The sequence below is a fragment of the Stenella coeruleoalba genome, assembly GCF_951394435.1.
Source record: "Stenella coeruleoalba genome assembly, chromosome: 21".
Classification (NCBI taxonomy): Eukaryota; Metazoa; Chordata; class Mammalia; order Artiodactyla; family Delphinidae; genus Stenella; species Stenella coeruleoalba.
In genome coordinates this window covers 26964960-26987651 of record NC_137167.1, presented here as the reverse complement: position 1 = coordinate 26987651, position 22692 = coordinate 26964960, and the positions used below count along the sequence as shown (strand labels likewise).

Genomic DNA, 22692 nt, shown 5'->3' with positions numbered 1-22692 from the left:
ATCAGAGGCTCCAGTCAGTTGAGCTGCTGCCTGAGAGCCATGCCAGACACTTGGAAACTGCTTTAGCTCTTTGAGGACGAGATGGGCCTATTTACAAAGTTATCTCAGTGCCTGGAATGGTACCTCCATTTCATCAAAGAGCACCCAAGTAGCTGCAACTGTATATAAATATAATATCAGACCAGATGATCTGGAAGCATAAGTCCTTCTTGGAAGAAAAGTTAAGCACTTTTTGGAAGCTGTTCTAACCTTTTCAGATCATTGAAGTAGTATTTGGTTTCTGAAGCAGTAATGTGCCCGTGCTCTCCCACTGTCACACAAGTTAATGGAGCTTGAAAAGGCACAGAATTTTTTGTTTCAGGAAAGGTATTTAAAGTATTGTCATGTATTTTGATTTACCCTTTTCCTTTAGGAGATCATGTCACTTCAATATGCTCATTTTAAGAAATCCATAATCATGTTACACTTGGGATCATGAAAAACAGTTTGAAAATGTGCCATGATTGACTTACACTAACTGGCGCTTCTCTATCTACTGGCTCACAGTATTTTTATTTTAGAGCTGAGTCACTACCCCCGTTTCTGTCTGTGATGCTACTGGATGGAGTATTGAGTCAGAGGGAGGGATGTGGGGGTGAGTCTTCCCCCCAGAAATAAGTACTGTCCTCAAATACTACACGTGCTCAAGTCTTCAAAACATATGTACGTGTCTCTGTATCTATTTTATGTCCCTTGCTGTACTTGGGTTTTTAGTAAGTGAATGATATTACAGGATGTCTGTACGTTAATGCAGCTCTGCATCTCTCTTCTGACTGGATACGCTTGCCCACAGATTCCAGACAGAAGTTAATTATGACACCCTGGAGGTCAGAGACGGGCCAGCCAGCTCGTCCCCGCTGATCGGGGAGTACCACGGCACACAGGCGCCTCAGTTCCTCATCAGCACAGGGAACTTCATGTACCTCCTCTTCACCACAGACAATAGCCGGTCCAGCGTGGGCTTCCTCATCCGCTACGAGAGTAAGTGGTCCTCCCTCCCCAGGGCTGTGCCCGATTGTCGGGTTGAGTTCCACACACGTGGTCTCATTGTGTCACGTAGCAGGAGATGTGCTGGGAATGCATTTCTAATGCTAGTCAATGTAAAAAACAGCAGTTCTTCCCGCCTCTGTTCACACTGCACTGTGCCATCGTCAAGACTTTCTCTTATTAAGGACAGAGAGCCTTGGGGATTTCTACTTTACGACTCAAAAAGAAGACATATTCGTTTATTATAAAGTAAAATAATAAACTAATTAAAACAGTGAAACGTGTTCATTTACTGCACGATGTAATAATAAATTTCTACTATTAGAAAATATACCTGTTGGCCAAAAGAGCTACAGGGCATGTCACTAAAATTATATCTCCTGAGCAATGTATTTTGTTAGAAAAATGGTTAGGGCAGTTGTGGTACTTATTTGTGAGTATACATGTGCCTGTTTCAGTCAGCAGAGAGACTGTAACTAAGAGAGAAGGAATTAAAACTCGTTTGAACTTTTACTAAATGACAAATACCTGTTGTTATTATTAACAACTGCTAAAAATGTTAAAGAACAATTATTAGACATATTTAAACACAATTGCTAAAATATCATAATGCAGTGTATTTTGCAAAGCAATCCCAATTCCTTCCCATTTTTGTTTCCATCTGTCCAAATTTGGCTCTTAGCTTTAGCTTCTGAAATTAGGAGATTGAGAGATTATATCATTTGATAGTAATATTTATGCAGGGGTGCTTCTGGAATGGAGTAGAGTGCAGTTCAGCCTGGGAATGCATTTCTAATGCTAGTCAATTTAAAAAACAGTAATTCTTCCGTTCACTGAAAATTCTTCGCTTCCAGAGTGGAATGAAAGAAGATGCATCAGAGTAGCTCAATATGGAATCTGAAGGAATAAATCCTTTATTTTTTTAGGATTTTTAAGGTTGTTCTTTTTCAGAATCTTTCCTAAAATAAACTAAACAAAGTTTTAATGTTGTTGTAAAAATACATATAATCTTATAAATGCATGAATGGGGCCATATCTAACATGCTGAATTTTTCATCTTTTTTTCTTTTTCTTTCCTTCCTTTCCCCACATTGCCCGCTGCTACTCATGTTAATCTTACCCAAACCCTATCCAACAACTAAAATTAATAACCTGTTGTGTATATTTCTCTTTTTTACATGCTTATCTATATAATTATATGCAAACATATATATGCAAATACACATATAAGGTTATGTGTACTTTTTGATTAAAAATGGAATTGTATTAGACTTGTATTCTGATAACAAGAAAATTGATTATTAATGATTTAAAGATTAATTTCAGATTTAATTCAAAGTTATTATGCTTTGTATATATACATAATTTATTTCAAAGTTACATATTTTTAAACTTGTACATTTTAAGAAGCAGAAACTTCTGTATTTCATTCCTTTCTTAACATTCCTTTAAGTTATCACTTCTCTTTGGAGTGAAGATGTGTACACATTACAGTCATCTGAATTTGTACAACTCCTCAGCATTGATCTGCTAAGATGTATTCTCTCCACCCCATCCTGCACATTTTTCTTAAAGCTATATACAATAGGTTGGCCTTTGGATATAGAGTTGGGTGAAACTTAAGAGAATAGATAGTTTTAGGTGCTAACAAACACTAGAACAGAGTATTCTATGTTCTCTCTCTCTTATTTGCATACCACAGATTATTTTGCCTATTTCTAGTCCCTTTTGAAGAAACAAGTTCTAAAGCCCATATGTAGGTAGTAGAAACTAATGTCATTTGCTTCTCTGCCTCATTTATATAAGTGGGTTGTTCTTATTCATGATTTCTGGAAAATCAGGGAAAGTCAGTCACAAGTTCCTATTTAGATTGTCACCATTATATAATATAGTATAATATAATATAAATTTATTGAGTAGATAATTCTAACAATAATCATTATAAACTGAAAAGACTGACTGCATTATGTTTCAGGGTTCTTTTTATTTATCCTATATTTGAAAATGGACATGAGTCTGAGTAAGACATGGTATAACCCAGTGATCCTCAGAGGACAGTGCTTTTTGCCATTTTCCCTTCTTTTCATCAGTAAAAGGAGGCAAAAACAAACCCCCAGCTGGTGTGTTTGGAGGATAACTGTGCGAGTGTCTTAAATGTCTGATCCCTCGGAGCCTGGAATTCTTCTCCCTCCTTCTTTCCTGGAAAAGCTGGGGCTGGCTCTGTAGTTCTGGATGAGGGCAGAGGACAAGATGGGCAAGGTTCCTACAGCATCAGACTGTCCACAGCTCTGCCTTAGAGGGGACCTTGTTCTGGACATTCATCCATTCTCATTTGTGGACACCCGGTGACCCTTCCAGAAGACCCAGGCCCCAGACATTCCTGATGCAGTCTGTGGGTGAGAGCATTGACAGGATATTGGGGAACAATCACCAGGAAGGAAGTCACACTGAAGCTTGACTTGTTATCACCTCAATTTACTTATCTCGGGTGAAGAATTCGAGGAGAAACGGGAAGTGAGCAGAAGCCAGTGCGATGCAGGACCTGGCACTTTAATGGGAAGCAGAGCCAGGAAAGGCCCGGCCTTCAGCGCAGTGGCTGTCGGGGCTGTTGCCACAGGCACCTGCGGGCTTTGCAGCTGACCAGGGCCCAGGCTGCCAGCCCGGCGTCCTAGGGCGTGCCTGCCGCTGCTGGGGCAGACACTTTACGGGAGCCCCGTGCCCAGCTCACACCCACGTCCTGGGTACGAAGCCTGCCGAAGGAGCAGTTTTTCTCAAACACTGCTGTGCGCTAGTCTTCACCTGGGGGTCCTAGTGAAATGGAGATTCCTAAGCTCGAATTCCAGGTATTAAAGTTGAGCACGTCAGAATGCTGTACCTTTGAGTGAGTCCTCAAGGTGATCCTGAGGGCGGTGGCGTGTAGGTGGCAGTGGGTGTCTGAGGCAGCCCAGGCAGGCCATGGCAGGTGCTGCCTGCCGCACGGGCTCCAGGTGGAGGGGACCTGCAGGTAGGTGCAGAGGGACAACAGAGGTAATGGAAGAGTGAAGGACCAGGAGAGAAGCACAGAGAGAGACAGAGAGAGAGAGAGAGGAGAAAAACATGGGATTGACATACCTTACCAACCCCTTTGTCATTTTGACCATTTCTAGTACCCTTTGAGGAAATGTGTTCAGAGCCCAATATACAGACACTAGAAAAATAATTACACCTGCTCATCTGACACATTTTTAAAGAGTGGGTTGCCCATGACCTAAGAATGGTTTACATCAAATTTTTATGCCATTTAAAAATCATAAAATAGCCCATCTCCCTTTTGTCTTTCATCAAGAATGGCTGACACTGTAAACCTTTCTTGCTTTAAAAAAATGTTAGTGACCCCACCTCATGCCCAGATGGGCACATGGCAATCTACTCTACAGACAGAGAGCCTTGCAGGGGTGACCACACTCTACTCAAGTTTTGCTTATTTTTGTAGTGGTTCCATAAAATAATGTGAGCTGCTGTAAACGACATTCATTTCAGCTCTTTCTGAACTGTAGGGCAGAAGGGTTGAGCCAGTTTTTCAAGGTTTATTCCTAAAAGCATACCCAGGGTTGTAGTTCTACTCTTGTACTAAGTTTTAGGAATCGTTGCTCTCGTAAATATAATGTCCATTTACAGTCTGTGCTTTCATTACTTTATTCCTTATAAGGAATGTGGCACAGTTTATTCATATAATAGTAATTGCATTATCTCCCAGAATAATCATTTGTTCTGTTTGTTTGTAGAGACAGCTTTGAACCACACTTTAAAATCATCATAATTGTATAGGGAATTGAAAAATAAAATGCTAAAAAGTGAAAAATAAATGGATAGCTCAAGTATATGGAGATTTTCCATTTAATTTTGGCACACTTCTTAGAAATGCTTTTTAATAATGTTTCGAGAAAGAAGCAAGATTTACTAAATGTAAATATATATATCCTACTGTGCAATTCATATACTGTGCAATTTTTAAAAAAATTTGTGGTAAGCAGTGTGTATTTTGTGGTGTGTGTGTGGGTAGATTAGTTTTCTTTGATTAAGTGACCTTTCTTATAACCAGAAAGGGAGACTGGTCAAGATGTAATGGTAATAAATGCAATACAACTGCAAATTAGGTACAGCACACACACACACAGATACACACATGCACATACACACACAGGAGACAGAGGAAGAGAGAAAAACAGTCAAGGACTTAGGTTTGAATTTCAGTCAATAAGTAACTTGACAAATTTACTTAATTTCTTAGCCAGTTTCTTCCTCTGTAAAGTAGGGAGTGTAACCACTCTTTCAAAGCCTTCAGCAGGCTGTGAAAAGTGCCTGCACTAAAGCGTGGCAGGTAAAAGATACCCAGAGACCACGCGCTCTCTTCCTTGGACTCGGACTTCGAGGAAACGGAGAGCTGAGCGGCACTTTACCGACATCAAACGTGTAGATGTGATCTGACATGGACAGTTTCACAGCAGCCGTCTTCCTTCATTCAGCGAGCAGCAAATTTGTTCAGTCACTTATTTGACAAAAGCCAAATGAAAGGAAGTATATTTATATCATGTATGTCAAAAAATTCAGAGCTGCGGTAAGTTTCAGGAAAGAAACAGTTGGTACAGAGTGTAAATATATTCACAGCTCCAATAGGATCCACTGACCCAAATGTTCCACTCAGGAGTCATCCCCACGGGGACTTTCCTGTCTAATAAATGGGAGGGCCAAGGATCACAATATCTGCTTGTTTCCAAACTCAATATTTGCACCCATTATATTGTAAAAATAAATGAATGAATAAATAATGGCGTGTAGTTGGTATGAACAAGCGGTTATGACTTTAATGATTTTACTTATTTATTAGTTCAGTTTTACATGTAAAGAATTCTAAATTTAAATTTGTACGCTTTGGTTTCCTCTGATATGTTTCTCTATTTTCCCTACACATTTTGTATTTCCTTACAATTTATGAATTTCATTATGGACACTAATTAACACAGCATTCGCACATTGTCTAAAATAGTAATTTCTTTTATTGTTATTCACTGCAGTGCAGTGACTGTACCGTCTAGTGATCACAGGACGTCATTTGATGAAATGGAATAATTTAGTTGGCTGGTTTTTCAGGACCCTGGATACCAATTCATTTCTTTGTCAGAGATTCTTCTTTTTAGGAAATTCTGCTATTGATCTTGAGGCTACAAAACCAATCAGCCTGTTATTATGTACCTGCTGTGTTCAGGGCATTGCTGTGTACAAGCTCTGGGCATGTTGTGAAAACTCATAAACACTCCCTTAGAAGGGGAATGTGTGGTGTGTGTGTGTGTGTGTGTGTGTGTGTGTGTGTGTGTGTGTGCGTGCGTGCGTGTGCAAAGAGGGAGGAGCAGGGTAAGTGTTGGATCTTGGGGCAAACGATGGCCATGCTGCTTTTGGTATATCTGCAGCTCAGGAAGGGGTGTAAGGCATGCATGCATTTGTTGGCATACTTTGCAAGAAGTCAGGACAGTTATATCCTGTTGTTAAGGTAATAGGTGTGTGTTAGTTTTGCGATATTAGAATGACTAATTTTTAAGAAAAAATTCTTGGGAAAAATGATGCTATATTTTTTATTCACTTTGCCTCTTTGTCTTTTCATTGTTTTATTTATTTTTTCCTTTGGAAAACTTCACTATGATAGTCTTTTCTGCTGTCTGTTAACCTGTGAGGTGCAAAGTTTGCTCTTTCTGCCAATTCTGAAACCAGATGCAAGTTCTAGGAGTTCCCAAAATGACCCTCAGGTTTGATAATTCGACAGAAGGACTCAGTGAGCTCACTGAAAGCTGCTATACTCACAGTCACATTTGTCACTGGAAAGGATACAAATGAGAACCAGCTGAAGGAAGAGGCACAGAGGGGAGACCCTGAGATTGGTCCGAACTCAGAGCTTCCAGGCGTCTTGTCCTCGTTGAGTCATGGACAGTGTCACCTCCTCCCACCTATGACTTCTGACATATGCACAGCTTACTGCCAACCTGGGAAGCTCATCTGAGCCTCTGTGTCCAGAGATTTTATCGACATTTCATTACATAAGCGTCATGGATTGAATCATTGCCCCATATGGTTGAACTAAGTCTTTACCTGCCCCTGTCCCTGTAGGTTAGACTGAAACCATGTTGCCTCAAGGCACCCCACTTGAGCAACCTGCTGAATATAAACGATTAGGTGTGGTCCCAGGGGCCCACGGTGAATAACAGACACTCCCACCACTCAGCAAATCCCAAGAGTTTAAAGGTCACCTCCTAGGAGCTATACTAGTCTTGGAAATCACATTTCTTACTGAATATTTTTGAATGTGGCTCAGCCATCCTACTTGTGTTTCTGTCCTATTGGATCACATGTTGCTGCACTAAAGAAGAAATCACATCACTTCTTATTTAAGAAACTCACCCCTCCGCCTGCCGATGCAGAGGACACGGGTTCGTGCCCCGGTCCGGGAAGATCCCACATGCCGCGGAGCGGCTAGGCCTGTGAGCCATGGCCACTGAGCCGGCGCGGCCGGAGCCTGTGCTCCGCAACGGGAGGGGCCACAGCAGTGAGAGGCCCGCGTACCGCAAAAAAAAAAAAAAGAAACTCACCCCTTAGTTGTACTTCATGTATTTGACTTAATGAGGGAAGGTATATTCATAAGATACATCACTCAAACTTTGGTAAAACATATATAGTGATCAGAAATATTATCCCAAATATCATTTTAGGGGAGTAAACAGTCTGAATATTGGTAATACTTTAATATTTTTGCTTAATACTTCAAGTCATAATTTCAGTGTTTTGAATCTTACTGAGAGTTATGTATAGCAACAGCAAGTCTTTTTTTTAACGTTTGCATTCCTAAACATCACAATGATATTCTCTTCCCTTATTCCCATTTTTCCTCATCTTTTAAAATATATATTATTCTAAAAATAAAGAGAAATGTTAGAGACAGAGAAAAGAAACTCTTGTAATGACATGATCATCATTACTTAACTTTATATAGCACTTTACTTTTTAACATCTTTTAGCAAAGGCTAATTGTAGCCATCTTGAAAGTGGCTGACTTAAGTACAAATCTAAAAGAAAAAAGAAATGTGGAAATGCAATTTTAGAAAATTAACTCCAGTGTAGTTTTAATTTGCATTATGTGTATGGGCTTGGGTGGATGTATGCAAATATATGAAAGCTGAAGTATGACTGCCAAAATCTATTTGGTATATCAAATATAAAAGGAAAGGGGAGGGGGAGGGGCGGAGATAGAAAACAGAAAAACTTCGACTTTATTTAGTACAGTTCATTGCTTTTCAAATGAAAAAAGGTAAAATTCAGGGAGGTCAGCAAATTATTCAAGATTGGCACTACTTAGCTATCATCTGTAGCTAAGTTTAATGATATACATCTTTCTACCAAAAAAACAGGGCCCAGTACTTGAAAATGTATTGGTTTTCACATGAATGGATTATCGATTCACTTGCATGATTTTCCAGGTCTGATGATGTCTGGGGATATTTTGTATGTATTATGGCCCAAATATATTTTTCTAAAACCCAGGAAGATCCGTGTCTGATGGTTTTTTCTGTGCATCCAGGTGTGACTCTGGAGTCGGACTCTTGCCTTGACCCGGGGATCCCTGTGAATGGGCATCGGCACGGCAGTCACTTTGGCATCCAGTCCACAGTGACCTTCAGCTGCAATCCAGGCTATACACTGAGTGACGACGAGCCCCTGGTCTGTGAGCGCAACCACCAGTGGAGCCATGCATTGCCCAGCTGTGACGGTAGGTGGAGCTCGGCACAGCAGCAAACCCGGAAGACGTGCATAGCGATTCTTTAAACAGTCTGGGTGGCATGTGTTTCGTGGGGTGGTAGGATATGACTGAAGTGGGCCTTCTATTTGAAAGCTTGTACACCTTAAAAATACGGCCATTTAGCATGTGAAGTTTACCTGGCAAATCTTCTCTATGAAGCAGAGCTTCTGTTTAGAAATGAAGAACATAAATTATGGGCTGGCCTTCAGTTTCATCCCCAGACACTCAAGCTTGTAGAGCTTAGTGATGCACACATCCTTACCCACGGTGTTTATTGAAGACTACGTGAGACAGCATCATGAGTATGCATGTTCCACCCTGTCAGACCTGCTTTTCCTGTGAACCGGTCCAGGCATCAGACAACTTGCTCCAGCTCTGCACACCTGGACTGTGTTGCCACTGACTCTTCCCTAAGGCAGAGCTCTTCCCCAGGGGTGTGGGAAGTCTTTGCTCTGGAGATCCCCCCGAGTGGTTTTGTGTGTGTGTGTGTGTGTGTGTGTGTGTGTGTGTATGTGTGTGTGTGAGATACCACCCACTTCCCCTGTCTGCACAGATCTGCTTTTGGAAATCTCAAAATGAATAACGTTCTTGTTGATTGTGTGTTACTGTATTATGCAGCTTTACACTATGCAGTTTATAGTTATAGCAAGATGGACGAATATGTTACTTGTGATCATTTGCGACAGTGTCAGGGATTTTGCCTTTGGCCATGAATATAACCACGTGGTTATATTCATGACCAAAGGCCATGAAGAATATACATATATTAATATATATAAAATATATCTGTTTTATATATATAATAGATATACATTCTTATATATATTTCCATATAAATATTATATATATTTCCATTTCCATTACTTTTTATAGACTTTAGGCATTTCCACTCAAAGATGATATATTGATATATTCATGAAAAACCTTGACTTCTTCAAAATGATTCACCAAAAATAACAGGGTTTAATGGGACAATTATGCTTGGCTACAGACCACTCAAGACCTTTGACCTTTGTCACCAGAGTATTAACCCAAACAATAACTGGTACTTTGGGAGAAAGACTGCAAAGTGCAGGTGGACAGCACACGGTGGTTGGAGGGTGTCTCAAGAAGAATGAAGAATCCACAAAACCAGGAGAGTGGAACACTGCCCTCTGGGCAGAAGCAGATGCAGGTTGAGCTCTCCATCTATGGGGCCAGCATATCAGAAGCCACAGAAGGAGATGCAACCTGACGTGAAGCATTAGCTATGTGAGGCAAGGGGTGAGCCCTGCTGGGGAGGGACCCCTAGGTGCATGTGCCTACTTTTACTTTCCTTAATAGGGATCTGAAAGAGTTCCAGTTTTGTGCAGAAGATAAGCTGAGACATTTTTCTTTTCCTGCCATAGGTTATAACTCTACTGTATCAACTCCAGTATTTGCCTGGGGAGAATGTTGTAAGAACCCAAATAATTGTCATATTATGTTGACACCACTTTTCTATTTACCAATCTCAAATGAGCTGTTAATATAGAAATATGTATTGTAGCAGGGCAGCCTGTAGAAATGTAGAGGATTGTCAAAAGGTATATTCCTTACTACTCAGCCATAAAAAAGAGTGCCATATTGCCATCTGCAGCAACATCGGTGGATCTAGAGACTGTCATACTAAGTGAGGTAAGTCAGGCAGAGAAAGAAAATACCATATCACTGGTATGTGGAATCTTAAAAATTGATACAAATCAACTTTACAAAACAGAAACAGACTCACAGACATAGAAAACAAACTTACAGTTACCAAAGGGAAAAGGGGAGGGGCAAGGGATAAATTAGGAGTATGGGATTAACAGATACACACCACTATATATAAAATAGATAAAAAACAAGGGGAAGGATTTACTGTATAGCATAGAGAACTATATTCAATATCTTGCAATAAATCATAATGGAAAAAGAATCTGAAGCTATACACCTGAAACTAACACAGTATTGTAAATCAACTATAGTTAAATCAAAACATATTTTAAAAGGTATATTCCTAATTCCCCTTATATTCAATTCAATATTTCAATGAAAGAAAGTGGCAGAAATTGCCCAGGTGTACATAGGTGCATAACTACAACGTGGACCACAAGCACCTTGGCCCCACGTTTGCCATACATGAGGATGTATCAGAGCCAACTGCTTCCTTCAAAGCAGGTGAAAAGGGATGAAGACTTGCAGACAGTAGTTATGAGTAAATTATTCTAGGAAGATGTGTCTCCTTATTTGCATTCTTTTTTATATTAGACCTTAAATAAACTCTAAAATAATATATCACCTTAACAAATATATAGAGAACCATAATATAAATGAATCTACCTATAGAAAATATCATACTTAATAGTAAACTATTACAAAAAGTCCCACGAAATTCAAGAACAGAACAACTTTCTCAGTATCAGAAATGTTATTTGACATTGCCCAGAAGATCTTAACTAAGACAGTAATTTAAGAAAATTATATGAATGATAAATGTTAGAAAGAGAATATAACCATTAGCAATAATAAGGGTTCAGTATGTGACTGCATTCAGGATAAACATAAATCAGTATATTTCCACAAAGAACATAACATATTAGAAGTATAATAAAATACATATATAGAAAATAAAACCCTAAAAACTGCCAGGAATATATCTAACAAGAAATATGAAGGCTTATATTTTTTAAAAATTAGAAAGTTACAATATAATACAAAAGAATAACCTAGAAATGGAAATACATATTATGTTTCTACATGGGAAGAATGAAATTTAAATGTACAGATTTTCTACAAATAGAGTTTAAAGTTCAATCAAATCTAATTAAAATTAATTTGGGTTTTTTGTAGAAATTTATAGACATTTAAAAATTAATCCAGAAGGGTAAAGTCTGCAAACAGCTAAGAAATGCATATTTTTAAGAAAGATAAGGAAGGGCTACACCACCTAGTATCAAAGAATACTGAAAATTAATGATTGATTAAAACAATATGAAATCAGTGCAGAAATACAGAAACAGATTAATGATACAGCATAGGGATCCTAGTAACGTATCTGTGCCCATATAGGAACTTAATTTATGAAAATTATTCCAAATCAGCGAGAGGGGATGACATATTTAATAAATAATGTTGGTCAAATGGGATATCTGAGTGGGGTTTAAAATGTTAAAAAAGTAAATCAAAGTTACACATTAAAGATAGAAACAAAGATTCAAAACTTCAAATCATTATGTGACAATTAGTCAAATATTATTAAGACAACCTTTTATTGAATATTTATTTATTTACACAAATATAAGCTCAGTGAGTTTTCCCACAAGAAACACATCTGTATAAGATCAAGACCACACAGATCAGTAGATGAACGTGACCAGCACCCCAGGAGTCCCCTCCCAGTCACTGCCCTACAAAGGCTACTGCTCCCTTGATGCTCTAAAGATTCTATGTAAAGGAAATCATACAGGATGTGTACTTTGCTGTGTCCCGCTTCTTCCACTCAGTCATACACTTGTGACATCATCCAAGTCATGACATTTAGCTGCACTTCCTTCATTCTTGTCATCTATGTTTTATTGTATAAATATACCACCATGTTTTATTCCATGATACTCTGTATGAAATTTGAGTTATTTTGAGCACCCTTTCATGCTTTTTTGGCCAAGGGAATAGCCTCCTCCGCGAAACACTTGTTTTTTCCTCCTATTTATACTGGGTCACATACCTTTTTCTTATTGAATTGTAAGCATTGTTTGTATATTTGGAGACCACTCCTTTGTTGGATCGACGCATTGTGAATGTTTTCTCTCACTCTGTCTCTGTCTTCCTCCTCTTCTTGATCTCTGTTTTTAAATTTTTAAAATCTTTTTATTGGGGTGTAGTTGCTTTACAATGTTGTGTTAGTTTCTGCTGTACAGCAAAGTGAATCAGTTATATGTATACACGTATCCCCTCTTTTTTGGATTTCCTTCCCATTTAGGTCACCACAGAGCATTAAGTAGAGTTCCCTGTGCTATATATAGCAGGTTCTCATTAGTTATCTATTTTATACATATTACTGTATATATGTCAATCCCTATCTCCCAATTTATCCCACCTCCCCTTTCCCCCCTTGGTGTCCATACATTTGTTCTCTATGTCTGTGTCTCTATTTCTGCCTTGCAAACAGGTTCATCTGTACCGTTTTTCTAGATTACACATATATGCATTAATATACGATATTTGTTTTTCTCTCTCTGACTTACTTCCCTCTGTATGGCAGTCTCTAAGTTATGACCCAGCAATCCCACTACTGGGCATATAACCTGAGAAAACCATAATTCAAAAAGACACATGCGCCCGAATGTTCATTGCAACTCTATTTACAGTATAGCCAGGTCATGGAAGCAACCTAAATGTCCATTGACAGATGAATGGGTAAAGAAGATATGGTACATATATGCAATGGAATATTAGCCATAAAAAGGAATGAAATTGGGTCATTGGTAGAGACGTAGATGGATCTTGGTCTCTTTTTGATGAATAGAATGTTTTCATTTTAAAGTAGTCTAATTGTTCAGTGAATTCATTGGTGGTTGGTGCTTTACAGGTAGTGTTTAAGAAGCCTTGCTACCTGCAGCGTCATAATGATATTCTATTGTTTTCTTTCAGAAAACTTTAAAACTTTTAAAGCTTTATTGAGATATAATTAAAATTCTATAAACTGCCTGTTTAATGTTAAAAATTTAATATGTTCTGAGGTATGTATACATCCATGAAACCATCACTGTGATTAAGAACGTTTTCATCACCCCTGAAAGCAAACACTAATTTATTTTAAATTTCAAATATATACTTTAAATCCATCTAATTTTTTGTTAAGTTAATATGTAGTGTCTAGATCCATTTTTTTTCCCCAGTAGGGCTTTCCAATTGAGACAGTGTTATTTATTGGAAAGATCATACTGTCTCTTCTCTGATGCACTATTTTGTCACACAAGTGACTATATAAGCATGAGTCATTGGTTTTGTCCTTTTGTTTGTTCCTTGAGAAATTTTACTTTTTAATCCTTGGAAAACCTTCTAAAGAAATATAGAAATAATAAAAAACATTTACATTTCACTATATACAAATTAAAAGTTCCATTAAAATTTTTAAAAGGTAAAAGAAAAGGGTCAGATTACAGAAAATAATTGCACTGTCCATGTAATATGATTCTAAATAACTGTGTCCTGTAAATGAATGGGAGAAGAACAACAACACAAACAAAGCAAGAGGTCTATGGGGGAAACACACACATAGGCGATTCACAGAAGTACACAAAAGGTCAAAAAATGGCTTAAAATATGCCCATTCTGACTAGGAATCAGGAAAATGCAAATAAAACACAATAGTTTTCCTCCCTTGTTGCATTTGCAAAAAAAGTAGAAAGGTCATATTACTCTATTACTATATCATTGTGGGATTAGGGATCTGCATGTTCATTATACACTATTACTAGGAAACTTAAATAATAACACTCTTTGAAGGAAAGAAAAAGCAAGTCACAGAACAATGTGTGTCATGTATATGAGCATGTACACATAAGTAATTACAGACACACTCACAGTATATGCATAGAAAGTGACTGGAAATAGATATTCTAAAGTTATAACTATAATGCTTTCCTTTGGGGAGATTAGTAGGCTATCGGGGAGAATGAAGAGAGACTTTTTTAGCTCTCCATTTTATGGTGTTATTTGAATTCTTATTACCTGTTTTATTTTTGTATTAGAACTCTAATAATAAAAAAGTAAATACAGTTCATGCTTATGACTACTAGAGAGTGTCAGAAGGCTACTAGCTACTGGACTAATGAAAAATTTGTAAAACTCGAGAATGTCATAAATATCAGTACTATACCAAAATATTTACTCCTTATTTAGACTTCTTTATTAACAACAGTTGTACTAAGAACACTAAGTATGGTAAGGGCCTAACCCTTAAAATACTTCAGTGTTATTCACACATAACTGAACATCAATCAATATATCACTTAATCCAAAATTTGTGATAAGTTAATCATATGACTAATTCTATTGAAATATTTACATTATATACAAACGCATGGCTTCATTGGATGTTATTGTGCAGTTTTAATTGTTCTTTTTGGACTAGAGCTAAAAATGGAATTTAGAAGTAGAGCACATATCAGCTGCTCTCTTTTTTACAACTTGAATTTGAGGTAGGCCAGTTGAGCGTCTACTAAAATGAGGCTTCTCCAGTGATTTTCATTGCAAACTTTTCAGCCTGAGCTGGAGAGATTGAAAATGTAAAGTCCTCTGATCATGACTCCACCACTCTACAGAGGTGGGAAATGGCACCTAGTTCATCATAGAAGACACACCAGTCATCAAATTAGCTAGATTCTTGATTTGGTGAAGAAAACTGACAGGTAAAGTGAGAGTCTTATCCTGACCCATCTGAGATTTTTCATTTTGACTTTGAATGGATTCTTCTCAAAAGAGAACAACATATACATGTTAAAATACTCTCTGTGTATTCTTGATTTAACACTGGCAACTTACTTTGTTTAAATATTTTAATAGCTATCCAAGATTATTTCCTACTTCCGTCTAGCCAGCAACCTGGGCGTTTCATTACCTGAGTCATCCTCATCCGCCGAGGCCAGGTTGCCCGCAGCCTTCACCAGAATTCTTCTGGAATTGCTCCAAGTCGCCAGCACTACTAACTTTCCTGACATCCATTTCTCCTTATTTGCAGTTCCATAAAGTTTAACTTTAAAATGTATAATATAATCTAATCATATATAGTCTTAGTTCATTTGGACTGCTATAACCACATGCTACAGACTGAGACGCTTATAAACAACAGAATTTATCTCTCACTGTTGTGGATGGTGGTACTCCAAGTTCAGGGTGCCAGCATGATTGACTTTTTGGGAGGGCCCTTCTTGGGTTGCAGACAGCCATCTTCTCAGTGAGTCATCTCATGGTGGAAGGGGCAGGGAAGCTCTGTGGGGCCTCTTTTATCAGGGTACTGATCCCATTAATGAGAGTTCAGCCCTCATGACCTGATCACATCAGAGGCCCCACCCCTGATACCATCACATCAGGCTTTTTGATTTCAATGTGAGTTTCGAGGATACAAGCATTCAGACCATAGTATATACATATATACACATGCACATTTAATCATTTAATACAGTCTTCTCAGTTTAAATTCAAGCTCCTAGAGAATAGGAATTGAAGAACTCATCTAAAATACAAGCCTTGGGCTGGGATTCCAGTGATGAGTAGAAGTTCCCAAAGTAGCCAACTTGCGAAGAAGCATTCTAGGCAGAGGAAATGAGCAAACTCACCTGAGTTGATTGACATGGAACATTCTGCAAACTCCTGCAGGGTTAGTGAAGGAGAGTGAATGGAAAATGAAAAGAATGATCAGAAGGAAATTATCTAGGAGAAATGGTGTGGCAACAGACTGCAAAGGGCCTTCTGTGCTTTGCAGATATCTGAGATGCTGTTTGTTTTCCATAGAAAATGCATTTTATCTTGTGCATTTTATCTATTGTTGTCTCCCAGTTCAAATTTATGTAAATTTGGAGTTTAACCTCTCTAATGAGATTGGTAACATAAACTATTTGCTTTGCTTATGCTTCATTGGAACCTATCTCAGCTAATAATAAATGTTTGATAAAAAGCTATTAATAAATCTGCAAACTTTGGGAGATTTTAGAGTTTGATACGAGAGTTTTAGTCAGTCACGGTTGACTGTTTTCATTTCACCTTAAGAACTGTTATTGTTGCCTTTGCAAATCGTAAGCAATCTCTTAAACCCCATGGGTTTTTATTGTGACAAATGATACATCAATAGCATATTTAAACCTTTAAAAATTCATAGCTCTCAGAAAGGAAAGAAGAAATCAGAATTACAATATTTCATATCACCCTGGAAAAAGGTAAACTCTATCAATATCTCTCACATCATAGCACTGCTGCATTTTTTTCTATTTATGCTTTAGATACTCAGGGTTTGAAGAAGCAAAGTGAACATTGCAATAAATTGACCTCCTTTTATTTGGTGAAAGACAAATGCAAGGAGAACTTTGGAAAAAATTCTTCATTAAATAAATATTTTTGTAAACTCTTTACCCTTTCCACAAGTATTTATTGGAAAACTACTGTATTTGTAGGCACACAGTTGACAAGTTCCTAATCTATTAGAATAGACAGAAGAAAGACTTAGTTTTTAAGTCATCCAATGAAGTAAATGCTTTATTAGACTCAGGAAAAATGATTGAGAATAAAGAGATAAAAAATTTGGAATCTTGAAAGGCTTTGAAGGCAGCTTTCCTGATGCATCTTTAATAGTAAGGTTGAGAGGAAAGAAAAGATTGAAGGTGAAGAAATAGTAAGAATCAGGCATAAAGGCATAAAGAGGGCCTGGAGGATTTGGAGGATAGAAATGTATTTGCTGAGAGTAGATGCTGATCAAAGGTAGTTCAGAGGCCTTTCATGCTAGTCCTGTGAGCACGGCCCCAATTCTGTGGGTGAGAGATTTGAGACTGCCCTGTTCTGTGTTCCTACGGGGGGGCCCCAGGGGTTTCTTTGAGGTGGAACCGAGGACAGTGGCAGGGCTGAACAGCTCTGATTATCCCCGTCTGTTATTGTAGGGTTCCCTGTAAGAGTTCTTTTGAGTAAAGGATTCCAGTATAAATGAATGAATGAATAAAATCAATGACTTCTGTAGGGCATGGGGAGTCCACGAATAATTTGAAATGGAAAGTAACCCCATTAAGTTTTTGCTTTAAGTAGAACTTTATAGTAGTTCTTACTACTTACCCTCCCAGACCCGTCGCCCTCCCCCCAACCCAGCAGCCCACTCTAGCTCTGGGCCTTAGTCTTTGTTGTTTCCTCTCCCCCCAAGTTTTTCCCCAGATTATCAAGTACTTCCTTCTTCTGTCTCAAGTCCTTCTTCACAGGCCACTTCCTCAGTAAGACTTCCCCCACACCCCATTTATGCTGCCCCCAACTCCACACCCATCTTAGAATATCCCATTCTTCTTTCCTTCTTAGATTTCTTCTCTGGCATGCATCATCTTCCAACATGGTATAGACTCAGCTCTTCATATTATATTCTCTCCTCTTCAACTGGAATGTATACTCTGCCAGGGCAGAGACTTTTGTCCATTTTGCTCATAAATAGTGGGTGCTCAGTAACTATTTGTGAATAAACTAATTTTAAATGCTATGTTAATGTTACCATTTCCATAAGAAGATGAATCAATGTAATTTTAAGATGTGAACACTTTAAACTGTTAAATTATTCTAGAACTCATTTTAAAAGTTTCTATTTTGCTGATTTTTACCTAGCTCTTTCCATTTGGTTTGCATATTCAAAGATATTATCTGTTTTCTTAAAATTACACACTGACTGAGGATGATGAGAAAAATCACGTCTTCTACAAATTAGCTAATTCTTTTGCAAGTATTATTCGTGGACCTAGCTTTTATGACACACGGTTCAGGATGTTCATATTGCAACAGACCCTTGAACGATGCAGGGGTTAGGGGCCCAGAGGACCTGGAGACTGAATCACAGCTGAACCTGAGTCACCTTTCCTACCCCCAGCCTCCCCCTGTACTGATTCCATCAGCTTTGATTCCTTTTTCAGTTCAGCTCTAACATTCTGAAAATCTTGATAGGACTTAAGATATGAAAGAAAAGACAAACATCCACTATTCAAATGTTTGCAAAATTAAGGCATATAGAATTTATTCAAATTTTAAATTATTGATATATTAAAGCTCTAATAATAATTATCATTAGCTAACGCCTTGGGTATTTGATACATATGGGGCCCTGTAAATTGTGTTCTACAAAGGCAATCATTATAAACACCTACCCTAAGAGATGGCTTTTAACACTATTTTCACTTTCAAGGTAAGACACCTGTAAAGGAGGGAGGGCAAACCACTTGCCAAAGATCACAGAGCCAGAGACGCATCAGCATCTGAACACATTGCTTTCTGACATCAGGGTCTGAGCACTTAAACCTCCATATTGCACTGATTCCCTAAATGTCGTGACTTTCCCCTTCGAGTGATTATGTATAACTTTCTTTTTCTTCCTTCAAAAATGAGTCTCTGAGGCATATTGAAAAGGGCATATATTGATGTGAAGGATTTAAACTTAATGAAATGCTACTGAGAAGACCAGCAGCTCTAGAGAAATGGAATCAATAAGGTATAGATAGAGATGCAGATATAGATATAGGTATATAGATAGATTTATTATAAGGAAGTGGCTCACGTGATTATAGAGGCTTTCAAGTCCCAAGATCTGTAGTCAGCCAGTTGGGGCCCAGGGAGGCCAATGGTGTAAATTCCAGTTTGAAGTCCAGCAGCCTCAAGACTCAGAATGAGCTGATGCTTCAATTCTAGTCTGAAGATAGGAATGAAGATGATGTCCCAGTTTGAAAGCCATCAGGCAAGATGTGTTCCATCTTAGTTTTGAGATGTTCAGCCTTTCTGACCTCTTCAGGCCTTCAGCCTGTTGGACAAGGCCCACCCCCACTGGGGAGGGCAACCTGCTCTACTCAGTCCACCTGTTCCAGTGTTCATCTCATCCAGGAGCATCCTCACAGACATACCCAGAATAATGTTGGATCAAACGTCTGGGCATCCTGTGGCCCAGTCAAGTTGACACATAAAATTAACTGCCACAGGAGGGTTCTTCTTCAGCTGTTTTACCTTAGCCTGTCTGATTTTTCCAGGTTTTGTACTGTTTAGGACACTGTATATCAACTGGCATATTTCAAGTAAAATAAAGTTGTTGTTCCATTTTATTTTACATGGAGGTGATCTTAAATATTCTTTTAGTCTTTGTGTAAATTAAATGGCACTTTAAAAGTATTTTGTGTAGCAATCATTGTGAAACTTTAATACTACAATGATATTTCCTTATTATTTTAAGCCCTCTGTGGAGGATACATCCATGGAAAGAGTGGAACAGTTCTTTCTCCTGGGTTTCCAGATTTTTACCCAAACTCTCTAAACTGTACATGGACCATTGAGGTATCTCATGGAAAGGGTAAGGATATTACATAGATTTCAAATATACAAAATAACTAGATACAAACATGGGAAGAAAGAAAAAAATATTCATGTGTGAACAAATAAGATAACTAATTTCCTCATGTATATTTTGATTGCTAATTTTAATTTTTAATAAGATTTTAGAAGAAAAATGGTCTTTAAATTATTGGTGCTTTCAAGCAGAAGTAGATTTCTTGTTTTATTCTGTATTGATCAGATGACTTGAATTTATGCTTGTGAACATAAGCTTGAAAATTATGTATAATGGTAAGGAAAAGAGGCATGCATTAAATAAAATATGACTAGTGCTTAAATAAAGGGAAATAAGAAATTATCTAAGCTTCTCATTTCTATGATAAATCTAGGATACATTTTTATACTTGGCTTGTGTTCTAAGTGTACCCAGTATTATTACATATAATGAATAATTTATCTTCACATAATCCAGTGTTGATTTATGGAGTAGATTTCATTATCCTCATTTTATAAACAAGTGGAGTGAAAACCAGAAACATTTGAATTTTGTGTAAGAAATACAGTTTATAGACATTGGATTTGGGACTATACTCTGAGTCTTTTTCGTATGAGTAAACTTGTCATTTTCAAGAAGATAATTTGGAATTTTTCTCACATAAACATTATGTAGATTTTGTCTTTCCACTTAAATTGAGCTCAACTTAATGTTAAATTGACGTGTTTTATTATATACACTATCTTACACTCCGCCATCATGAATACATGTTAAGAAAAACTTGGCCTTGAAGGAAATTAAGAATAAACAAATAATGAGCAACCAAGGTTTTGTCATCATGAAAATAAGTATTTGTATTAAAAAGGACCTAGTCATGGTTAAATTTATTCATTATGTATAGGAATTCAGAAATAATACTTTGTGGGTATAGTTACAATGAGAACACATGCACAAGGGATCACATAAAACTATCATTTCAAAATGGTCTTTGCTCACTTGTGTAAGTTTCAGTATTAGACCTCCAAGCCTAGATTTTCTAAAGGACACGTGTTTACTATAAATGGGAAAGTGATCTCGTCCTTCGCTCCTCAGGGGCAAATGCTCTCCCTAAGGGGGTGCAAACAGTCCATTATGACCCTCCTGCCGAGTTTTATTATGCATTTATATCTGGACCTGTTGATACAGCTGTCTCTGTATCCCTGTGTCTAACCTTTATCTGTATCTGTACTTTATATATGCTGAAGCATTTGTTTTTTCTGTTTATTCCTTCTTCTACCCATTCTCTGTATTTTTCTTTCAAACTTCAAAATTAAGGTTGCATTTTAAGATTTTCTTTTGATTCAAGACATTTATGTCTCTAAGCCCAGAAGAAATTCTTTTCCCCAACTGTTAACTCTGCCAATGCCCCCCTTTATCCCCCTCTCTCCCTCTCTCTGTCTCTCTCTCATCTCTCTCTTTCTGTCTCTCTCTCTGTGTCTTTCTCACTACCTCCATCTCTCTGTCTCTCAGGGGTTCAGATGATCTTCCACACCTTCCACCTGGAGAGCTCCCACGACTACTTACTCATCACAGAGGACGGGAGTTTCTCGGAGCCAGTGGCCAGGCTCACAGGGTCGGTGCTGCCCCACACCATTAAGGCAGGTTTGTTTGGAAACTTCACCGCCCAGCTTCGGTTTATATCAGACTTTTCCATTTCCTACGAGGGCTTCAATATCACGTTTTCAGGTATGTTGGGGTCTTCTCTGGCAATACTTGTACTGTTTGTGTGAGCGAGTGTGTGTGTGTGTGTGTGTGTGTGTGTGTGTGTGTGTGTGTGTGTGTGTTTACACGTAAATGGCCGCCCATTGAGAAGCTCTAGTTGGGTGGAGGAGGAGTTGAGATGCAAGGGCAGCGGCCTGGCGTCCACAAGACACCATGCCTCACATTGACTGTAAATTCTCATCCCCCCAAATTTGCTAATATCACTATCTCTTCAGTCTCTCTTGTCATCAGTTCTATCAAAATCTCTGAGGAAGCTGTCCTTGTTGGGAGACATACTCAGAATCAGCTGTGGTCTGATTATTTTGAATCGTACCTTCCAGGAGATGCCATACTTGTACTGAGAACCACCTTTAGAGTGAAAAAAAGTATGAACACATGCAGTCGAGGATGAGCTTCTTGTTGACTTTAATGCCATCATACATGGCAGCAAAATTAAGAAACATTTTCACTTTTAATTATAAAACATAGATAATATTTGTGAGGGATTTATGTTGTTTCAGGCATTATTTGTATGGGTTAAATTGTTCAATTTGAATGATGCTAAGAATGGTATTAAGATATTTCTTTCTTAATTCCATGACTCCCAGCACACAGCTACAAGCTACACAGCTACAAGGAGTCTTTTGATTACAAAAGTCAGAGTGCAGCTCTGAAGCTGACTCCTTTCGTAAACTCCCTAAAAAACAAGCAAGCAAACAACAGAAACAACAAAACACACTTTTCTGGGTCTTTGTAGCTCTTTGGGGCAGTTTTAAAATATTTTTAAATATTAAGACTAAACTGGCATCACTTTTTGAACATGCAGAACAATTCATTTGGTCACAACCAGTAGAAGACAATCTATAAAGCTTACACAAGGAATCGCTTTCATCAAGACTGTGTCACACACATGCTCAGACAGTCTTTTTAAAGACAAAATACACCTTTGATTGCAAAGCTGATTCCAAAGGAAACGTATTCTTTAGATATGCTAAAGGAATCATTTCATCTGAAGGCACCTTGCCTTGAAACTGGGCTGTGAACAATTGCCAGTGAC

The 22692-nt window shown here is 38.0% G+C and overlaps 1 protein-coding gene across 1 annotated transcript in view; it reads left to right on the top strand.

Moving 5' to 3' along the window:
• The window catches only part of CSMD1 (CUB and Sushi multiple domains 1), a gene marked incomplete at its 3' end in the record, with an annotated part of 609346 nt that overhangs the window by 299346 nt on the left and 287308 nt on the right, over positions 1–22692 (top strand). Inside the window, exons 13-16 of the mRNA XM_079909493.1 lie at positions 833–1020; positions 8630–8818; positions 19803–19919; positions 21405–21620. Coding sequence (XP_079765619.1) covers positions 833–1020; positions 8630–8818; positions 19803–19919; positions 21405–21620 — 710 coding nt within the window. The remainder of the gene's footprint in view (positions 1–832; positions 1021–8629; positions 8819–19802; positions 19920–21404; positions 21621–22692) is intronic.